The 19,977-nt window shown below is 50.3% G+C and overlaps 2 protein-coding genes across 3 annotated transcripts in view; one reads left to right on the top strand and one right to left on the bottom strand.

Moving 5' to 3' along the window:
- Positions 1-12,436, top strand: part of LOC148477525 (glycogen [starch] synthase, liver-like) — an 89,522-nt gene extending 77,086 nt beyond the window's left edge. Inside the window, exon 3 of the mRNA XM_088456632.1 lies at positions 12,356-12,436. Coding sequence (XP_088312758.1) covers positions 12,356-12,436 — 81 coding nt within the window. The remainder of the gene's footprint in view (positions 1-12,355) is intronic.
- A 2,493-nt stretch (positions 12,437-14,929) lies between these two features.
- The window catches only part of LOC148477524 (spexin-like), a 236,814-nt gene continuing 231,766 nt past the window's right edge, over positions 14,930-19,977 (bottom strand). For both annotated transcript variants that reach the window (XM_088456631.1, XM_088456630.1), the window contains one exon: positions 14,930-15,259. In XM_088456631.1, coding sequence (XP_088312757.1) covers positions 15,201-15,259 — 59 coding nt within the window. In that variant the 3' untranslated portion in view covers positions 14,930-15,200. The remainder of the gene's footprint in view (positions 15,260-19,977) is intronic.

Here is a 19,977-nt window from a genome sequence, read left to right as displayed (position 1 = left end):
TGCCTAATGTCTGCCCATGTCACCTGCTCAGTGACCGACCACTGGATGTGTGACTCACCTGCCTAATGTCTGCCCAGCTGACCTGCTCAGTGACCGCTGCAGGTGTGACTCACCTGCCTAATGTCTGCCCACATGACCTGCTGAGTGTCCATTGCATGTGTGACTCACCTGCCTAATGTCTGCCCACGTCACCTGCTCAGTGTCCACTGCAAGTGTGACTCACCTGCCTAATGTCTGCCCACGTCACCTGCTCAGTGTCCGACCGATGCATGTGTGACTCACCTGCCTAATGTCTGCCCAGGTGACCTGCTCAGTGTCCGTCCGATGCATGTGTGAATCACCTGCCTAATGTCTGCCCAGGTGACCTGCTCAGTGTCCGACCGCTGGATGTGTGACTCACCTGCCTAATGTCTGTCCACGTTACCTGCTCAGTGTCCAACCGCTGCATGTGTGACTCACCTGCCTAATGTCTGCCCAGGTGTCCTGCTCAGTGTCCGCTGCATGTGTGACTCACCTGCCTAATGTCTGCCCAGGTGTCCTGCTCAGTGTCCGCTGCATGTGTGACTCACCTGCCTAAGGTCTGACCACGTGACCTGCTCAATGTCCGACCGCTGCATGTGTAACTCTCCTCTAATGTCTGCCCACGTCACCTGCTCAGTGTCCACTGCATGTCTGCCCACGTCACCTGCCCAGTGTCCAACTGCTGGATGTGTGACTCACCTGCCTAATGTCTGCCCAGGTGACCTGCTCAGTGACCGCTGCATGTGTGACTCTCCTGCCTAATGTCTGCCTACGTCACCTGCTCAGTGTCCGCTGCATGTGTGACTCACCTGTCTAATGTCTGCCCACATCACCTGCTCAGTGTCCGACCGCTGCATGTGTGACTCACCTGCCTAATGTCTGCCCACATCACCTGCTCAGTGTCCGACCGCTGCATGTGTGACTCACCTGCCTAATGTCTGCCCACATCACCTGCACAGTGTCCGACCGATGCATGTGTGACTCACCTGCCTAATGTCTGCCCAGGTGACCTGCTCAGTGTCCGACCGATGCATGTGTGACTCTCCTGCCTAATGTCTGCCCACGTCACCTGCTCAGTGTCTGACAGCTGCATGTGTGACTCATCTGCATGTGTGACTCACCTGCCTAATGTCTGCCCACGTCACCTGTTCAGTGTCCACTGCATGTGACTAACCTGCCTAATGTCTGCCAACGTCACCTGTTCAGTGTCCACTGCATGTGTGACTCACCTGCCTAATGTCTGCCCACGTCACCTGTTCAGTGTCCACTGCATGTGTGACTCACCTGCCTAATGTATGCCCACGTCACCTGCTCAGTGTCCGACCTCTGCATGTGTGACTCACCTGCCTAATGTCTGCCCACGTCACCTGCTCAGTGTCCGACCGCTGGATGTGTGACTCACCTGCCTAATGTCTGCCCACGTCACCTGTTTAGTGTCCACTGCATGTGTGACTCACCTGCCTAATGTCTGCCCACATCACCTGTTCAGTGTCCACTGCATGTGTGACTCACCTGCCTAATGTCTGCCCACGTCACCTGCTCAGTGTCCGACCGCTGCATGTGTGACTCACCTGCCTAATGTCTGCCCACGTCACCTGCTCAGTGTCTGACAGCTGCATGTGTGACTCATCTGCCTAATGTCTGCCCACGTCACCTGCTCAGTGTCCACTGCAATTTTGACTCAGCTACCTAATGTCTGACCACGACACCAGCTCAGTGTCCACTGCATGTGTGACTCACCTGCCTAATGTCTGCCCACGTCACCTGCTCAGTGTCCGACCGCTGGATGTGTGACTCACCTGCCTAATGTCTGCCCACGTCACCTGCTCCGTGTCCAACCGCTGGATGTGTGACTCACCTGCCTAATGTCTGCCCACGTCACCTGTTCAGTGTCCGACCGCTGGATGTGTGACTCACCTGCCTAATGTCTGCCCACGTCACCTGTTCAGTGTCCGACCACTGGATGTGTGACTCACCTGCCTAATGTCTGCCCACGTCACCTGCTCAGTGTCCGAACGCTGGATGTGTGTCTCACCTGCCTAATGTCTGCCCAGGTGACCTGTTCAGTGTCCACTGCATGTCTGCCCACGTCACCTGCCCAGTGTCCAACTGCTAGATGTGTGACTCACCTGCCTAATGTCTGCCCAGGTGACCTGCTCAGTGACCGCTGCATGTGTGACTCTCCTGCCTAATGTCTGCCTACGTCACCTGCTCAGTGTCCGCTGCATGTGTGACTCACCTGTCTAATGTCTGCCCACATCACTTGCTCAGTGTCCGACCGCTGCATGTGTGACTCACCTGCCTAATGTCTGCCCACATCACCTGCTCAGTGTCCGACCGCTGCATGTGTGACTCACCTGCCTAATGTCTGCCCACATCACCTGCTCAGTGTCCGACCGATGCATGTGTGACTCACCTGCCTAATGTCTGCCCAGGTGACCTGCTCAGTGTCCGACCGATGCATGTGTGACTCTCCTGCCTAATGTCTGCCCACGTCACCTGCTCAGTGTCTGACAGCTGCATGTGTGACTCATCTGCCTAATGTCTGCCCACGTCACCTGCTCAGTGTCCACTGCAATTTTGACTCAGCTACCTAATGTCTGACCACGACACCTGCTCAGTGTCCACTGCATGTGTGACTCACCTGCCTAATGTCTGCCCACATCACCTGCTCAGTGTCCACTGCATGTGTGACTAACCTGCCTAATGTCTGCCCACGTCACCTGTTCAGTGTCCACTGCATGTGTGACTCACCTGCCTAATGTCTGCCCACGTCACCTGCTCAGTGTCCGACCTCTGCATGTGTGACTCACCTGCCTAATGTCTGCCCACGTCACCTGCTCAGTGTCCGACCGCTGGATGTGTGACTCACCTGCCTAATGTCTGCCCACGCAACCTGTTCAGTGTCCACTGCATGTGTGACTCACCTGCCTAATGTCTGCCCACATCACCTGTTCAGTGTCCACTGCATGTGTGACTCACCTGCCTAATGTCTGCCCACGTCACCTGCTCAGTGTCCGACCTCTGTATGTGTGACTCTCCTGCCTAATGTCTGCCCAGGTGTCCTGCTCAATGTCCAACCGCTGCATGTGTAACTCTCCTCTAATGTCTGCCCACGTCACCTGCACAGTGTCCGACCGCTGCATGTGTAATTCTTCTGCCTAATGTCTGCCCAGGTGACGTGCTCAGTGTCTGACCGCTGCATGTGTGACTCACCTACCTAATGTCTGCCCACGTCACCTGCTCAGTGTCCACTGCATGTGTGACTCACCTGGCTAATGTCTGCCCACGTCACCTGCTCAGTGTCCACTGCATGTGTGACTCAGCTGCCTAATGTCTGCCCATGTCACCTGCTCAGTGTCCGACCGCTGGATGTGTGACTCACCTGCCTAATGTCTGCCCACGTCACCTGTTCAGTGTCCACTGCATGTCTGCCCACGTCACCTGCCCAGTGTTCAACCGCTGGATGTGTGACTCACCTGCCTAATATCTGCCCAGGTGACCTGCTCAGTGACCACTGCATGTGTGACTCACCTGCCTAATGTCTGCCCACGTCACCTGCTCAGTGTCCACTGCATGTGTGACTCACCTGCCTAATGTCTGCCCACGTCACCTGCTCAGTGTCCGACCGCTGCATGTGTGACTCACCTGCCTAATGTCTGCCCACGTCACCTGCTCAGTGTCCGACCTCTGCATGTGTGACTCACCTGCCTAATGTCTGCCCACGTCACCTGCTCAGTGTCCAACCGCTGGATGTGTGACTCACTTGCCTAAAGTCTGCCCAGGTGACCTGCTCAGTGACCGCTGCATGTGTGACTCACCTGCCTAATGTCTGCCCAGGTGACCTGCTCAGTGTCCGCTGCATGTGTGACTCACCTGCCTAATGTCTGCCCAGGTGACCTGCTCAGTGTCCACTGCATGTGTGACTCTCCTGCCTAATGTCTGCCTATGTCACCAGCTCAGTGTCCGCTGCATGTGTGACTCGCCTGCCTAATGTCTGCCCACGTCACCTGCTCAGTGTCCACTGCATGTGTGACTCACCTGGCTAATGTCTGCCCACGTCACCTGCTCAGTGTCCACTGCATGTGTGACTCAGCTGCCTAATGTCTGCCCACATCACCTGCTCAGTGTCCGACCGCTGCATGTGTGACTCACCTGCCTAATGTCTGCCCACGTCACCTGCTCAGTGTCTGACCGCTGCATGTGTGACTCACCTGCCTAATGTCTGCCCAGGTGACCTGCTCAGTGTCCACTGCATGTGTGACTCTCCTGCCTAATGTCTGCCTACGTCACCTGCTCAGTGTCCGCTGTATGCGTGACTCACCTGCCTAATGTCTGCCCACGTCACCTGCTCAGTGTCTGCTGCATGTGTGACTCACCTGCCTAATGTCTGCCCACGTCACCTGCTCAGTGTCCGCTGCATGTGTGACTCACCTGCCTAATGTCTGCCCACGTGACCTGCTCAGTGTCCACTGCATGTGTGACTCACCTGCCTAATGTCTGCCTACGTCACCTGCTCAGTGTCTGACCGCTGCATGTGTGACTCACCGCCTAATGTCTGCCCACGTCACCTGCTCAGTGTCTGACCGCTGCATGTGTGACTCACCGCCTAATGTCTGCCCACGTCACCTGCTCAGTGTCTGACCGCTGCATGTGTGACTCACCTTCCTAATGTCTGCCCACGTCACCTGCCCAGTGTCCGACCGCTGCATGTGTGACTCACCTGCCTAATGTCTGCCCACGTCACCTGCTCAGTGTCTGACCGCTGCATGTGTGACTCACCTGCCTAATGTCTGCCCACGTCACCTGCTCAGTGTCTGACCTCTGCATGTGTGACTCACCTGCCTAATGTCTGCCCACGTCACCTGCTCAGTGTCCAACCGCTGGATGTGTGACTCACCTGCCTAATGTCTGCCCAGGTGACCTGCTCAGTGACCGCTGCATGTGTGACTCACCTGCCTAATGTCTGCCCAGGTGACCTGCTCAGTGTCCGCTGCATGTGTGACTCACCTGCCTAATGTCTGCCCAGGTAACCTGCTCAGTGTCCACTGCATGTGTGACTCTCCTGCCTAATGTCTGCCTATGTCACCTGCTCAGTGTCCGCTGCATGTGTGACTCACCTGCCTAATGTCTGCCCACGTCACCTGCTCAGTGTCCGACCGCTGCATGTGTGACTCACCTGCCTAATGTCTGCCCACGTCACCTGCCCAGTGTCCAACCGCTGGATGTGTGACTCACCTGCCTAATGTCTGCCCAGGTGACCTGCTCAGTGTCCGCTGCATGTGTGACTCACCTGCCTAATGTCTGCCCAGGTGACCTGCTCAGTGTCCACTGCATGTGTGACTCTCATGCCTAATGTCTGCCTACGTCACCTGCTCAGTGTCCGCTGTATGTGTGACTCACCTGCCTAATGTCTGCCCATGTCACCTGCTCAGTGTCCGCTGCATGTGTGACTCACCTGCCTAATGTCTGCCCACGTCACCTGCTCAGTGTCCGCTGCATGTGTGACTCACCTGCCTAATGTCTGCCCACGTGACCTGCTCAGTGTCCACTGCATGTGTGACTCACCTGCCTAATGTCTGCCTACGTCACCTGCTCAGTGTCTGACCGCTGCATGTGTGACTCACCTGCCTAATGTCTGCCCAGGTGACCGGCCGTGCATCACCCTACACTGCTGGGACTACTCCTCCTGTCATCCTCATTTCTATGCATGCTCTCAGTGGTTTTTGTCACCCAAGCGATATCTCTGCTGCATTCACCATTTTCATTTTTACTCTGCATAATGTGGCAATTACCTTATAATTAAATTATACATTAAATTGTGCAGAAATACCTCACATACGGCAGATGTCATGCCAACTTCTTCACTGTCGTTGAAACATGAAATTTGCCTAAACTTTTGCATAGGACTGTGCTTGTACTATGTGTGTGTATATATATATATATATATACACATTAATACACACACATTTCCTGCAGATGGTATTACTATGTTGTCGACTGTCTCACTCTACAGTACATTATATATGTACCCCAGGGACGCATGTTATGTTTGTATGTCAAAGCTTCAAGCAATATGCTACATTTGAGTATGTGTCCAGGGTTTGGGTTAGCGTATTATGTATACCCATGTTCCTGTGTAACGTTTTATATGTCGTTGTCTGTTCAAGCCTTGGGTTGCATATTATATTTGTTTATTTAGACTTCGGGTAGCATGTTACATTTGTGTATCCAGGCCTCTGGGTACTGTGTTACGTTTGTGTATCCAGGCCTCTGGGTAGTGTTACGTTTGTGTATCCAGGCCTCTGGGTAGTGTGTTACGTTTGTGTATCCAGGCCTCTGGGTAGTGTGTTACGTTTGTGTATCCAGGCCTCTGGGTAGCGTGTTACGTTTGTGTATCCAGGCCTCTGGGTAGTGTGTTACATTTGTGTATCCAGGCCTCTGGGTAGTGTGTTACGTTTGTGTATCCAGGCCTCTGGGTAGTGTGTTACGTTTGTGTATCCAGGCCTCTGGGTAGCGTGTTACATTTGTGTATCCAGGCCTCTGGGTAGTGTTACGTTTGTGTATCCAGGCCTCTGGGTAGTGTGTTACGTTTGTGTATCCAGGCCTCAGGGTAGTGTGTTACGTTTGTGTATCCAGGCCTCTGGGTAGTGTTACATTTGTGTATCCAGGCCTCTGGGTAGTGTGTTACGTTTGTGTATCCAGGCCTCAGGGTAGTGTGTTACGTTTGTGTATCCAGGCCTCTGGGTAGTGTGTTACGTTTGTGTATCCAGGCCCCTGGGTAGTGTGTTACGTTTGTGTATCCAGGCCTCTGGGTAGTGTGTTACGTTTGTGTATCCAGGCCCCTGGGTAGTGTGTTACGTTTGTGTATCCAGGCCTCTGGGTAGTGTGTTACGTTTGTGTATCCAGGCCTCAGGGTAGTGTGTTACGTTTGTGTATCCAGGCCTCTGGGTAGTGTTACGTTTGTGTATCCAGGCCTCTGGGTAGTGTTACGTTTGTGTATCCAGGCCTCTGGGTAGTGTGTTACGTTTGTGTATCCAGGCCTCTGGGTAGTGTGTTACGTTTGTGTATCCAGGCCTCTGGGTACTGTGTTACGTTTGTGTATCCAGGCCTCTGGGTAGTGTGTTACGTTTGTGTATCCAGGCCTCTGGGTAGTGTGTTACGTTTGTGTATCCAGGCCTCTGGGTAGTGTGTTACATTTGTGTATCCAGGCCTCTGGGTAGTGTGTTACGTTTGTGTATCCAGGCCTCTGGGTAGTGTGTTACGTTTGTGTATCCAGGCCTCTGGGTAGTGTGTTACGTTTGTGTATCCAGGCCTCTGGGTAGTGTGTTACGTTTGTGTATCCAGGCCTCTGGGTAGTGTGTTACATTTGTGTATCCAGGCCTCTGGGTAGTGTGTTACGTTTGTGTATCCAGGCCTCAGGGTAGTGTGTTACGTTTGTGTATCCAGGCCTCTGGGTAGTGTTACGTTTGTGTATCCAGGCCTCTGGGTAGTGTTACGTTTGTGTATCCAGGCCTCTGGGTAGTGTGTTACGTTTGTGTATCCAGGCCTCTGGGTAGTGTGTTACGTTTGTGTATCCAGGCCTCTGGGTAGTGTGTTACGTTTGTGTATCCAGGCCTCTGGGTAGTGTGTTACATTTGTGTATCCAGGCCTCTGGGTAGTGTGTTACGTTTGTGTGTCCAGGCTTCAGGGTAGTGTGTTACGTTTATGTGTCCAGGCTTCAGGGTAGTGTGTTATGTGGGTGTGTCCAGGCTTTAGGGTAGTGTGTTATGTGGGTGTGTCCAGGCTTTAGGGTAGTGTGTTATGTGGGTTTGTCCAGGCTTTAGGGTAGTGTGTTATGTGGGTTTGTCCAGGCTTTAGGGTAGTGTGTTATGTGGGTGTGTCCAGGCTTTAGGGTAGTGTGTTATGTGGGTGTGTCCAGGCTTTAGGGTAGTGTGTTACGTTTGTGAGTCCAGGCTTTAGGGTAGTCTGTTATGTGGGTGTGTCCAGGCTTTAGGGTAGTGCGTTACGTTTGTGTGTCCAGGTTTTAGGGTACTGTGTTACGTTTGTGTGTCCAGGCTTTAGGGTAGTGTGTTACGTTTGGGTGTCCAGGCTTCAGGGTAGTGTGTTACGTTTATGTGTCCAGGCTTCAGGGTAGTGTGTTATGTGGGTTTGTCCAGGCTTTAGGGTAGTGTGTTATGTGGGTGTGTCCAGGCTTTAGGGTAGTGTGTTATGTGGGTGTGTCCAGGCTTTAGGGTAGTGTGTTATGTGGGTGTGTCCAGGCTTTAGGGTAGTGTGTTATGTGGGTTTGTCCAGGCTTTAGGGTAGTGTGTTATGTGGGTTTGTCCAGGCTTTAGGGTAGTGTGTTATGTGGGTTTGTCCAGGCTTTAGGGTAGTCTGTTATGTGGGCGTGTCCAGGCTTTAGGGTAGTGCGTTACGTTTGTGTGTCCTGGCATTAGGGTAGTGTGTTATGTTTGTGTGTTCAGGCTTTAGGGTAGTGCGTTACGTTTGTGTATCCAGGCCTCTGGGTAGTGTGTTACGTTTGTGTATCCAGGCCTCTGGGTAGCGTGTTACGTTTGTGTATCCAGGCCTCTGGGTAGCGTGTTACATTTGTGTATCCAGGCCTCTGGGTAGTGTTACGTTTGTGTATCCAGGCCTCTGGGTATTGTGTTACGTTTGTGTATCCAGGCCTCTGGGTAGTGTGTTACGTTTGTGTATCCAGGCCTCTGGGTAGCGTGTTACATTTGTGTATCCAGGCCTCTGGGTAGTGTTACGTTTGTGTATCCAGGCCTCTGGGTAGTGTGTTACGTTTGTGTATCCAGGCCTCAGGGTAGTGTGTTACGTTTGTGTATCCAGGCCTCTGGGTAGTGTTACATTTGTGTATCCAGGCCTCTGGGTAGTGTGTTTCGTTTGTGTATCCAGGCCTCAGGGTAGTGTGTTACATTTGTGTATCCAGGCCTCTGGGTAGTGTGTTACGTTTGTGTATCCAGGCCTCTGGGTAGTGTGTTACGTTTGTGTATCCAGGCCTCAGGGTAGTGTGTTACGTTTGTGTATCCAGGCCTCTGGGTAGTGTGTTACGTTTGTGTATCCAGGCCTCTGGGTAGTGTGTTACGTTTGTGTATCCAGGCCTCTGGGTAGCGTATTACGTTTGTGTGTCCAGGCATCAGAGTAGCGTGTTACGTTTGTGTATCCAGGCATCAGGGTAGTGTGTTACGTTTGTGTATCCAGGCATCAGGGTAGCGTGTTACGTTTGTGTATCCAGGCATCAGGGTAGCGTGTTACGTTTGTGTATCCAGGCATCAGGGTAGTGTGTTACGTTTGTGTATCCAGGCCTCTGGGTAGTGTTACGTTTGTGTATCCAGGCCTCTGGGTAGTGTGTTACGTTTGTGTATCCAGGCCTCTGGGTAGTGTGTTACGTTTGTGTATGCAGGCCTCTGGGTAGTGTGTTACGTTTGTGTATCCAGGCCTCTGGGTAGTGTGTTACGTTTGTGTGTCCAGGCCTCTGGGTACCGTGTTACGTTTGTATATCCAGGCCTCTGGGCAGCGTGTTACGTTTGTGTGTCCAGGCATCAGGGTAGCGTGTTACGTTTGTGTATCCAGGCCTCTGGGTAGCGTGTTACATTTGTGTATCCAGGCCTCAGGGTAGCGTGTTACGTTTGTGTGTCCAGACATCAGGGTAGCGTGTTACGTTTGTGTATCCAGGCATCAGGGTAGTGTGTTACGTTTGTGTGTCCAGACCTCTGGGTAGCGTGTTACGTTTGCGTGTCCAGGCATCAGGGTAGCGTGTCCAGGCATCAGGGTAGCGTGTCCAGGCATCAGCGTAGTGTGTTACGTTTGTGTATCCAGGCATCAGGGTAGTGTGTTACGTTTGTGTGTCCAGACCTCTGGGTAGCGTGTTACGTTTGTGTGTCCAGACCTCTGGGTAGCGTGTTAAGTTTGCGTGTACAGGCATCAGGGTAGCGTGTTACGTTTGTGTGTCCAGGCATCAGGGTAGCGTGTTACGTTTGTGTATCCAGGCATCAGGGTAGTGTGTTATGTTTTTGTGTCCAGGCATCAGGGTATTGTGTTATGTTTTTGTGTCCAGGCATCTGGGTAGTGTGTTACGTTTGTGTGTCCAGGCTTTAGGGTCGTGTGTTATGTTTGTGTGTCCAGGCTTCAGGGTAGTGTGTTACATTTGTGTGTCCAGCCATCAGGGTAATGTGTTACGTTTGTGTGTCCAGTCTTTAGGGTAGTGTGTTACGTTTGTGTGTCCAGGCTTCAGGGTAGTGTGTTACGTTTATGTGTCCAGGCTTCAGGGTAGTGTGTTATGTGGGTGTGTCCAGGCTTTAGGGTAGTGTGTTATGTGGGTGTGTCCAGGCTTTAGGGTAGTGTGTTATGTGGGTGTGTCCAGGCTTTAGGGTAGTGTGTTACGTTTGTGCGTCCAGGCTTTAGGGTAGTCTGTTATGTGGGTGTGTCCAGGCTTTAGGGTAGTGCGTTACGTTTGTGTTTCCAGGCTTTAGGGTAGTGCGTTACGTTTGTGTGTCCAGGCTTTAGGGTAGTGCGTTACGTTTGTGTGTCCAGGTTTTAGGGTACTGTGTTACGTTTGTGTGTCCAGGCTTTAGGGTAGTGTGTTACGTTTGGGTGTCCAGGCTTCAGGGTAGTGTGTTACGTTTATGTGTCCAGGCTTCAGGGTAGTGTGTTATGTGGGTGTGTCCAGGCTTTAGGGTAGTGTGTTATGTGGGTTTGTCCAGGCTTTAGGGTAGTGTGTTATGTGGGTGTGTCCAGGCTTTAGGGTAGTGTGTTATGTGGGTGTGTCCAGGCTTTAGGGTAGTGTGTTACGTTTGTGCGTCCAGGCTTTAGGGTAGTCTGTTATGTGGGTGTGTCCAGGCTTTAGGGTAGTGCGTTACGTTTGTGTTTCCAGGCTTTAGGGTAGTGCGTTACGTTTGTGTGTCCAGGTTTTAGGGTACTGTGTTACATTTGTGTGTCCAGGCTTTAGGGTAGTGTGTTACGTTTGTGTGTCCAGTCTTTAGGGTAGTGTGTTACGTTTGTGTGTCCAGGCTTCAGGGTAGTGTGTTATGTGGGTGTGTCCAGGCTTTAGGGTAGTGTGTTATGTGGGTGTGTCCAGGCTTTAGGGTAGTGTGTTATGTGGGTGTGTCCAGGCTTTAGGGTAGTGTGTTACGTTTGTGCGTCCAGGCTTTAGGGTAGTCTGTTATGTGGGTGTGTCCAGGCTTTAGGGTAGTGCGTTACGTTTGTGTTTCCAGGCTTTAGGGTAGTGCGTTACGTTTGTGTGTCCAGGTTTTAGGGTACTGTGTTACGTTTGTGTGTCCAGGCTTTAGGGTAGTGTGTTACGTTTGGGTGTCCAGGCTTCAGGGTAGTGTGTTACGTTTATGTGTCCAGGCTTCAGGGTAGTGTGTTATGTGGGTGTGTCCAGGCTTTAGGGTAGTGTGTTATGTGGGTTTGTCCAGGCTTTAGGGTAGTGTGTTATGTGGGTGTGTCCAGGCTTTAGGGTAGTGTGTTATGTGGGTTTGTCCAGGCTTTAGGGTAGTGTGTTATGTGGGTGTGTCCAGGCTTTAGGGTAGTGTGTTATGTGGGTTTGTCCAGGCTTTAGGGTAGTGTGTTACGTTTGTGCGTCCAGGCTTTAGGGTAGTCTGTTATGTGGGCGTGTCCAGGCTTTAGGGTAGTGTGTTATGTGGGTGTGTCCAGGCTTTAGGGTAGTGTGTTATGTGGGTTTGTCCAGGCTTTAGGGTAGTGTGTTACGTTTGTGCGTCCAGGCTTTAGGGTAGTCTGTTATGTGGGCGTGTCCAGGCTTTAGGGTAGTGTGTTATGTGGGTGTGTCCAGGCTTTAGGGTAGTGTGTTATGTGGGTTTGTCCAGGCTTTAGGGTAGTGTGTTACGTTTGTGCGTCTAGGCTTTAGGGTAGTCTGTTATGTGGGCGTGTCCAGGCTTTAGGGTAGTGCGTTATGTTTGTGTGTCCTAGCATTAGGGTAGTGTGTTATGTTTGTGTGTTCAGGCTTTAGGGTAGTGCGTTACGTTTGTGTGTCCAGGCTTCAGGGTAGTGTGTTACATTTGTGTGTCCAGCCATCAGGGTAATGTGTTACGTTTGTGTGTCCAGTCTTTAGGGTAGTGTGTTACGTTTGTGTGTCCAGGCTTCAGGGTATTGTGTTACGTTTATGTGTCCAGGCTTCAGGGTAGTGTGTTATGTGGGTGTGTCCAGGCTTTAGGGTAGTGTGTTATGTGGGTGTGTCCAGGCTTTAGGGTAGTGTGTTATGTGGGTGTGTCCAGGCTTTAGGGTAGTGTGTTACGTTTGTGCGTCCAGGCTTTAGGGTATTGTGTTATGTTTGAGAAATTCTTGATTCATGTTGTGTTGTTTTTTGCAGTTTTACATACACAGCAGACACCTGTCCCTGTGTAAGATGTTTCCAGACAAGTTTGAGATGGAGCCAAGCGCCCCCCCCTAAGGTGAGATACTCATGGTCATGTCTGTCGGGGAGAGGTCACTGGCACCAGGCCGCCTTAGTGTGGCACCAAGGTCACTATTCAGCACCACCGCACGGGTCAACTACCAAGGGGATTAGGGACCACTCCAGTCCATTAATAAGTGTTACTGACTCCTCCTACTGCGCCATCAGAGGTTTGGTCCCTGTCACACAGGCACCTGGGACCTTATATATGGGCATGTATGTGGTCTGGCCACGCTGCCACTGACTATGGGTGGTAGTACAGGGAGGGTGAGCTCACTGCGCTCACTAAGAACAGCCAGAGAGTGGAAAAGCGATTGCGCTAATCTGGAAGTCACAGGATACAGCAAGTGGATGTTTATTAAGTTATAATAAAATGTCCCATAAAGGCCTTTATTCTCCATGCAATACACTGGGAACACACACAGCACAAGTGATACAAACACTTCCCGGCCCAACAGCCATTTTATTCAGTACAGCTGCGAGTAATCCAGCCCGTGTCACCTTAATCCAATCCAGGTGAGTGCATGCAATGAGCAGTGTATCCTCCTGTTGGCATTTCCACACCTGGGTACCTTGTATTCAGTGGCAGAGGGTATGTTCCTGTCCCGATACACCAGCTGCCTTATCCCTCCCTGGCAGCTGGAAGTCTAGGTGAGGAGATCGTATTTAGTGGCAGAGGGTATATTCCCGTGAAGGGTGGTTGGGGGCTTTGCCCAGGGCCTACACTGCTGACTGGACACGCAGGATCAGAGTCGCTGGTTGGGGATGGGAAACGGGAACAGCAGTGCACTGGTGCCATGGATAGCGCTAGAAGGAGAGGGCGAGGGAGGAGGGTCCTGCCTGTGGGGGCTTACAGTCACAATAATCCCATGCCTTTATTGTACGCTTCCTTCTGCGCTGATCCCTTTATAAGACTGTGAAATAACGGATCTATGTCCATGTTGTGGGGTAAATGTCACTTTATCTCTGCATCTTATCTGTAGACCGAAGGATTCCGCTACCCTAGACCGTCCTCCGTGCCGCCTTCCCCATCAGTGTCCCAACCGTCCAGTCCTCATCACAGTGAAGATGAAGAGGAGGATGGCGATGAGAGGTACGACGAGGACGAAGAAGCAGAAAGGGATCGCCAGAACATTAAGTCCACATTTGCTCTTGGTCCGGTATCTCGAAGCAAGAAAAAACATGGAGAGTACAGAAACTGAAATCTTACAGCATGTAACTGTAATACCTCTGTGTACCAGCAGGGGGGGCTCAGGATGCTGTTATACAATGCCCTTCACTCCCCCCTGTGGCAGGGAATAGGTAATGCAGCTTTGTCTCCTGTGGGACCTAGACTAGATTGGCTGGTGTAGTGCGACTATCCCATTGAATATGTATCTGTGGTGCAGAAATAGTTAAACCTTTATTGCTTTCACTCCGCTGTGTGTCTAAATTATTACAAGTCATCATTTTATACCGTCTAACACAAAACTGAGGGTTACACTCGCTCAACAGGAAAGTGGTCCACTGCGACATCATCGCGATTCTGTCAACCCGCTGAACGCAACACTTTGTCAGCAGAAGCGCTATGGTTCCAGGGAAGTGGGGAACAGAGTTACCAAGAAATATGGTAGATTGCAGTCAGCAACTTCTCATCTTCAATTAAACAGGGTCCGATTCTGATAGATATTTAAACATGAAATACAGAAAAGGAGAGGAAATGTGATGCATAAGAGCTAAAATAAACCTTATTCTGAAAATGTGCTGAGAATAACAGTAGTATGACAATTAGCCGTATGTTATCTCCCAGTTTAGGGACGTTACCACCAAGTCTGTCTGCGCGGCTTTCAGCTGTATCCACTGCGAGCATTGCTGAGTCTGTGGCTGTTACAGTGGGATGTGTGTAGGCTGCGCTGTGTCTGTACATAAGGCTATCACATAATTACAGAGACCCACAAGAGTAGCCCATGGGCTTCCGATGCCCCCAGGTCTGGCATATACCTAGTCCCTGGAGCTCTGGTAACAGGACCAGTACTAGGGCACTAAGTGATAACCGTCCGATGCTTCTCATTGAATATTGGGAGCTTGGAGGTTTTTTCCCCCCTACAATGATATTTTTACAGTTGTTTTATACAGCGCTTCTATATTACGCAGCGTATTACAGAGAGAGTATCTGTCCTTCCCATCAGTCCCTGCCTTAGTACAGATTACCATTCCCCACCACACAAGCACACGGTGGCTAGTTAGTAATTCATTATTTAGCCGGCCAGTATTTCTTTGGATTGTGGGAGGAGGTTGGAGTTCCCTGACCCATGCAGACATGGGGAGAACATACAAACTCCACACAGGTAGGGCCCTAGTCTGAATCAAACTCATGACTCCAGTGCTAACCACTGTGCCATTTTACACGTCTGTGCAGCAAAAAATCCCCAATGAGTGACTCCAGTTATCAATAATCCGATACCCAAATGTAACCAAAATACGTCAGATTAACTTTATTTTTCTCAGGTCTGTGGATATAAAATAAATTCATCATATTTGAAGTTGTCTTTATAATTTTGATGCTGTAGATTTTAATTATCTGTAAATGAAATAGACAGGACTAGCTGAGCGTCACTCAAATAATACGCAGGGGATAAAATATTGCAGTGTCCGGTAAGGGCTCATTCTAGCAGAATATAATGTCACAGAGCTGCGTCCGACGTGTAGGGACGCCATGAAATCTCACATAAAGCAATTGGCGTGTCAGCGGCTGGTTATGACGATGTCCGTTGAAGTCGTTTCACCAACTGAACAGAGACTCCGGCAGGTATTCCGCTTGGTCCATGGCGCCATCCTCAGCTGCAGAAGAGAGATATAAGATGTATTATAGAATGTGTGCGCAGTACAGTGCGCATGACCGCGGGGAGCACTGTATCATACACGATATAACACGTAAGACACTAGTAAATAAACTTTTACTGCTCATTGCTGGAGTACTGCAGACGGAGAGAATAAAGATGTAATATAAAATGTGTGCGCAGTACAGTGCGCATGTCTGTGGGGAGCCCTATATCATACACAATATAACACGTAAGACACTAGTAAATAAACTTTCAATGCTCATTGCTGGAGTACTGCAGACGGAGAGAATAAAGATGTATTATAGAATGTGTGCGCAGTACAGTGCGCATGTCAGCAGGGAGCTCTATATCATACACAGGGCCGGCGCTAGGCTTTGCTGCGCCCAGCGCCGTCCTTTGTGGCCGCCCCTTCCCTCCTCCGCTCCCTCCCCCTGAAGCTTCATAAACACTTTAGCGCCGGGAAGGAGGGTGGGCGTTTCTAGCGCCCGCCGGACACCATGGCGCTCCAGGCGACGGCCCGGCTTGCCCCTGGCCTAGAACCGCTACTGATCATACACAATATAACATGTAAGACACTAGTAAATAAACTTTCAATGCTCATTGCTGGAGTACTGCAGACGGAGAGAATAAAGATGTATTATAGAATGTGCGCAGTACAGTGCACATGTCTGCGGGGAGAACTATATCATACACGATATAACACGTAAGACACTAGTAAATAAACTTTCGATGCTCATTGCTGGAGTACTGCAGACGGAGAGAATAAAGATGTATTATAGAATGTGCGCAGTACAGTGCACATGTCTGCGGGGAGAACTATATCATACACGATATAACACGTAAGACACTAGTAAATAAACTTTCGATGCTCATTGCTGGAGTACTGCAGACGGAGAGAATAAAGATGTATTATAGAATGTGCGCAGTACAGTGCACATGTCTGCGGGGAGAACTATATCATACACGATATAACACGTAAGACACTAGTAAATAAACTTTCCATGCTCATTGCTGGAGTACTGCAGACGGAGAGAATAAAGATGTATTATAGAATGTGTGCGCAGTACAGGGCGCATGACCGCGGGGAGCCCTATATCATACACAATATAACACGTAAGACACTAGTAAATAAACTTTCAATGCTCATTGCTGGAGTACTGCAGACGGAGAGAATAAAGATGTATTATAGAATGTGCGCAGTACAGCGCGCATGTCTACGGGGAGAACTATATCATACACGATATAACACATAAGACACTAGTAAATAAAATTTCAATGCTCATTGCTGGAGTACTGCAGACAGAGAGAATAAAGATGTATTATAGAATGTGTGCGCAGTACAGTGCGCATGACCATGGGGAGCACTGTATCATACACGATATAACACGTAAGACACTAGTAAATAAACTTTCAATGCTCATTGCTGGAGTACTGCAGACGGAGAGAATAAAGATGTATTATAGAATGTGTGCGCAGTACAGTGCGCATGTCTGGGGGAAGCCCTATATCATACACGATATAACACGTAAGACACTAGTAAATAAACTTTCAATGCTCATTGCTGGAGTACAGAAGACGGAGAGAATAATGATGTATTATAGAATGTGTGCGCAGTACAGTGCGCATGTCTAGGGGGAACACTATATCATACACGATATAACACGTAAGACACTAGTAAATAAACTTTCCATGCTCATTGCTGGAGTACTGCAGACGGAGAGAATAAAGATGTATTATAGAATGTGTGCGCAGTACAGTGCGCATGTCTGTGGGGAGCCCTATATCATACACAATATAACACGTAAGACACTAGTAAATAAACTTTCAATGCTCATTGCTGGAGTACTGCAGACGGAGAGAATAAAGATGTATTATAGAATGTGTGCGCAGTACAGTGCGCATGTCTGTGGGGAGCCCTATATCATACACGATATAACACGTAAGACACTAGTAAATAAACTTTCAATGCTCATTGCTGGAGTACTGCAGACGGAGAGAATAATGATGTATTATAGAATGTGTGCGCAGTACAGTGCGCATGTCTGTGGGGAGCACTATATCATACACGATATAACACGTAAGACACTAGTAAATAAACTTTCAATGCTCATTGCTGGAGTACTGCAGACAGAGAGAATAATGATGTATTATAGAATGTGTGCGCAGTACAGTGCGCATGTCTGTGGGGAGCACTATATCATACACGATATAACACGTAAGACACTAGTAAATAAACTTTCAATGCTCATTGCTGGAGTACAGAAGACGGAGAGAATAAAGAAGTATTATAGAATGTGCGCAGTACAGTGCGCATGACCGCGGGGAGCACTGTATCATACACGATATAACACGTAAGACACTAGTAAATAAACTTTCAATGCTCATTGCTGGAGTACAGAAGACGGAGAGAATAAAGATGTATTATAGAATGTGCGCAGTACAGTGTGCATGACCGCGGGGAGCACTGTATCATACACGATATAACACGTAAGACACTAGTAAATAAACTTTCAATGCTCATTGCTGGATTACTGCAGACGGAGAGAATAAAGACGAATAAACGTAAGTGAATGAATTATCTGCACGCCTGGAAGCGCTCAGGGTGCTGTCTTCCATGTTATAAAACTTATTTCCTTTACTTTATTTATTTATATGTGTAAATAGTCTTCAGTCCCCTCAGTAATCCCCAATACACTGACAGGGAGGGAGGGATATTATACCGAGGGGCTGAGCAGTCCCCTCCTCAGTAATCCCCAATACACTGACAAGGAGGGGGGGGATAATATACCGAGGGGCTGAGCAGTCCCCTCCTCAGTAATCCCCAATACACTGACAGGGAGGGGGGGATATTATACCGAGGGGCTGAGCAGTCCCCTCCTCAGTAATCCCCAATACACTGACAAGGAGGGGGGGGATAATATACCGAGGGGCTGAGCAGTCCCCTCCTCAGTAATCCACAATACACTGACAGGGAGGGGGGTATTATACCGAGGGGCTAAGCAGTCCCCTCCTCAGTAATCCCCAATACACTGACAGGGAGGGGGGGTATTATACCGAGGGGCTGAGCAGTCCCCTCCTCAGTAATCCCCAATACACTGACAGGGAGGGGGGGATATTATACCGAGGGGCTGAGCAGTCCCCTCCTCAGTAATCCCCAATACACTGACAGGGAGGGGGGGATATTATACCGAGGGGCTGAGCAGTCCCCTCCTCAGTAATCCCCAATACACTGACAAGGAGGGGGGGATATTATACCGAGGGGCTGAGCAGTCCCCTCCTCAGTAATCCCCAATACACTGACAAGGAGGGGGGGATAATATACCGAGGGGCTGAGCAGTCCCCTCCTCAGTAATCCCCAATACACTGACAGGGAGGGGGGTATTATACCGAGGGGCTGAGCAGTCCCCTCCTCAGTAATCCCCAATACACTGACAGGGAGGGGGGGTATTATACCGAGGGGCTGAGCAGTCCCCTCCTCAGTAATCCCCAATACACTGACAGGGAGGGGGGGATATTATACCGAGGGGCTGAGCAGTCCCCTCCTCAGTAATCCCCAATACACTGACAAGGAGGGGGGGATATTATACCGAGGGGCTGAGCAGTCCCCTCCTCAGTAATCCCCAATACACTGACAAGGAGGGGGGGATAATATACCGAGGGGCTGAGCAGTCCCCTCCTCAGTAATCCCCAATACACTGACAGGGAGGGGGGTATTATACCGAGGGGCTGAGCAGTCCCCTCCTCAGTAATCCCCAATACACTGACAGGGAGGGGGGGTATTATACCGAGGGGCTGAGCAGTCCCCTCCTCAGTAATCCCCAATACACTGACAGGGAGAGGGGGTATTATACCGAGGGGCTGAGCAGTCCCCTCCTCAGTAATCCCCAATACACTGACAGGGAGGGGGGGATATTATACCGAGGGGCTGAGCAGTCCCCTCCTCAGTAATCCCCAATACACTGACAGGGAGGGGGGGATATTATACCGAGGGGCTGAGCAGTCCCCTCCTCAGTAATCCCCAATACACTGACAGGGAGGGGGGATATTATACTGAGGGGCTGAGCTGTCACTCATAGTAAGTAGCGAAGGGTCCTCATTATCTATATGATACCCTGTGACGCTATATAACTGATTCGGAGTGAAGCGTAAAGCCGATGATCAGGGGCTTCCGTAATTATTTAGTTACTGCGCAGCTGCGATGGAGACAGACGTTATCAGAGATGTCAGGGAAGAGTGCTGGGCGTCCCCGGGCGGTGGTTATACACACGTGCAGGAGCGGTCCGTCTTATGGGCGTGTGATGGGCGTATGGCGGGACTGCCGCTGAAGCGTTTGCGTGCGATCAATCATTCAAAGACGCACCAAGCGGTATTACAGACGCTCAGAGGGGGCGTCACAGTCCCTGCACAATGATAAAGTCGCAGACATGCACCCGCCAAAACACGCAGACAAGGACGAGGCTGCCTCCAACTCAGGCCCCCGTGAGCGCTGCTGACTATTCACAGGACGGCTCCTATAATGTGCAGCACACAAGGCTAATGGTCTCACTATCACTAACATTTATGAGGAGCGTATACAGTAAATGGCGCTATCGCTTAGTATGGCGCGTTTATCTGGGGATCCTCTACTCCCAGCTCTAAGCCCTGACAGCCGGCGTCATTGGATTACTCCATCTCTTACACACAGAGACGCTCCCAGACTTGTACGTTCTTACACCT

The sequence above is a fragment of the Taudactylus pleione genome, unplaced genomic scaffold, assembly GCF_031769625.1.
Source record: "Taudactylus pleione unplaced genomic scaffold, aTauple2 ptg000708l, whole genome shotgun sequence".
NCBI classification, from domain to species: Eukaryota; Metazoa; Chordata; class Amphibia; order Anura; family Myobatrachidae; genus Taudactylus; species Taudactylus pleione.
Note: the sequence above shows the minus strand (reverse complement) of the source record. Positions and strands in the feature narration are given on the sequence as shown.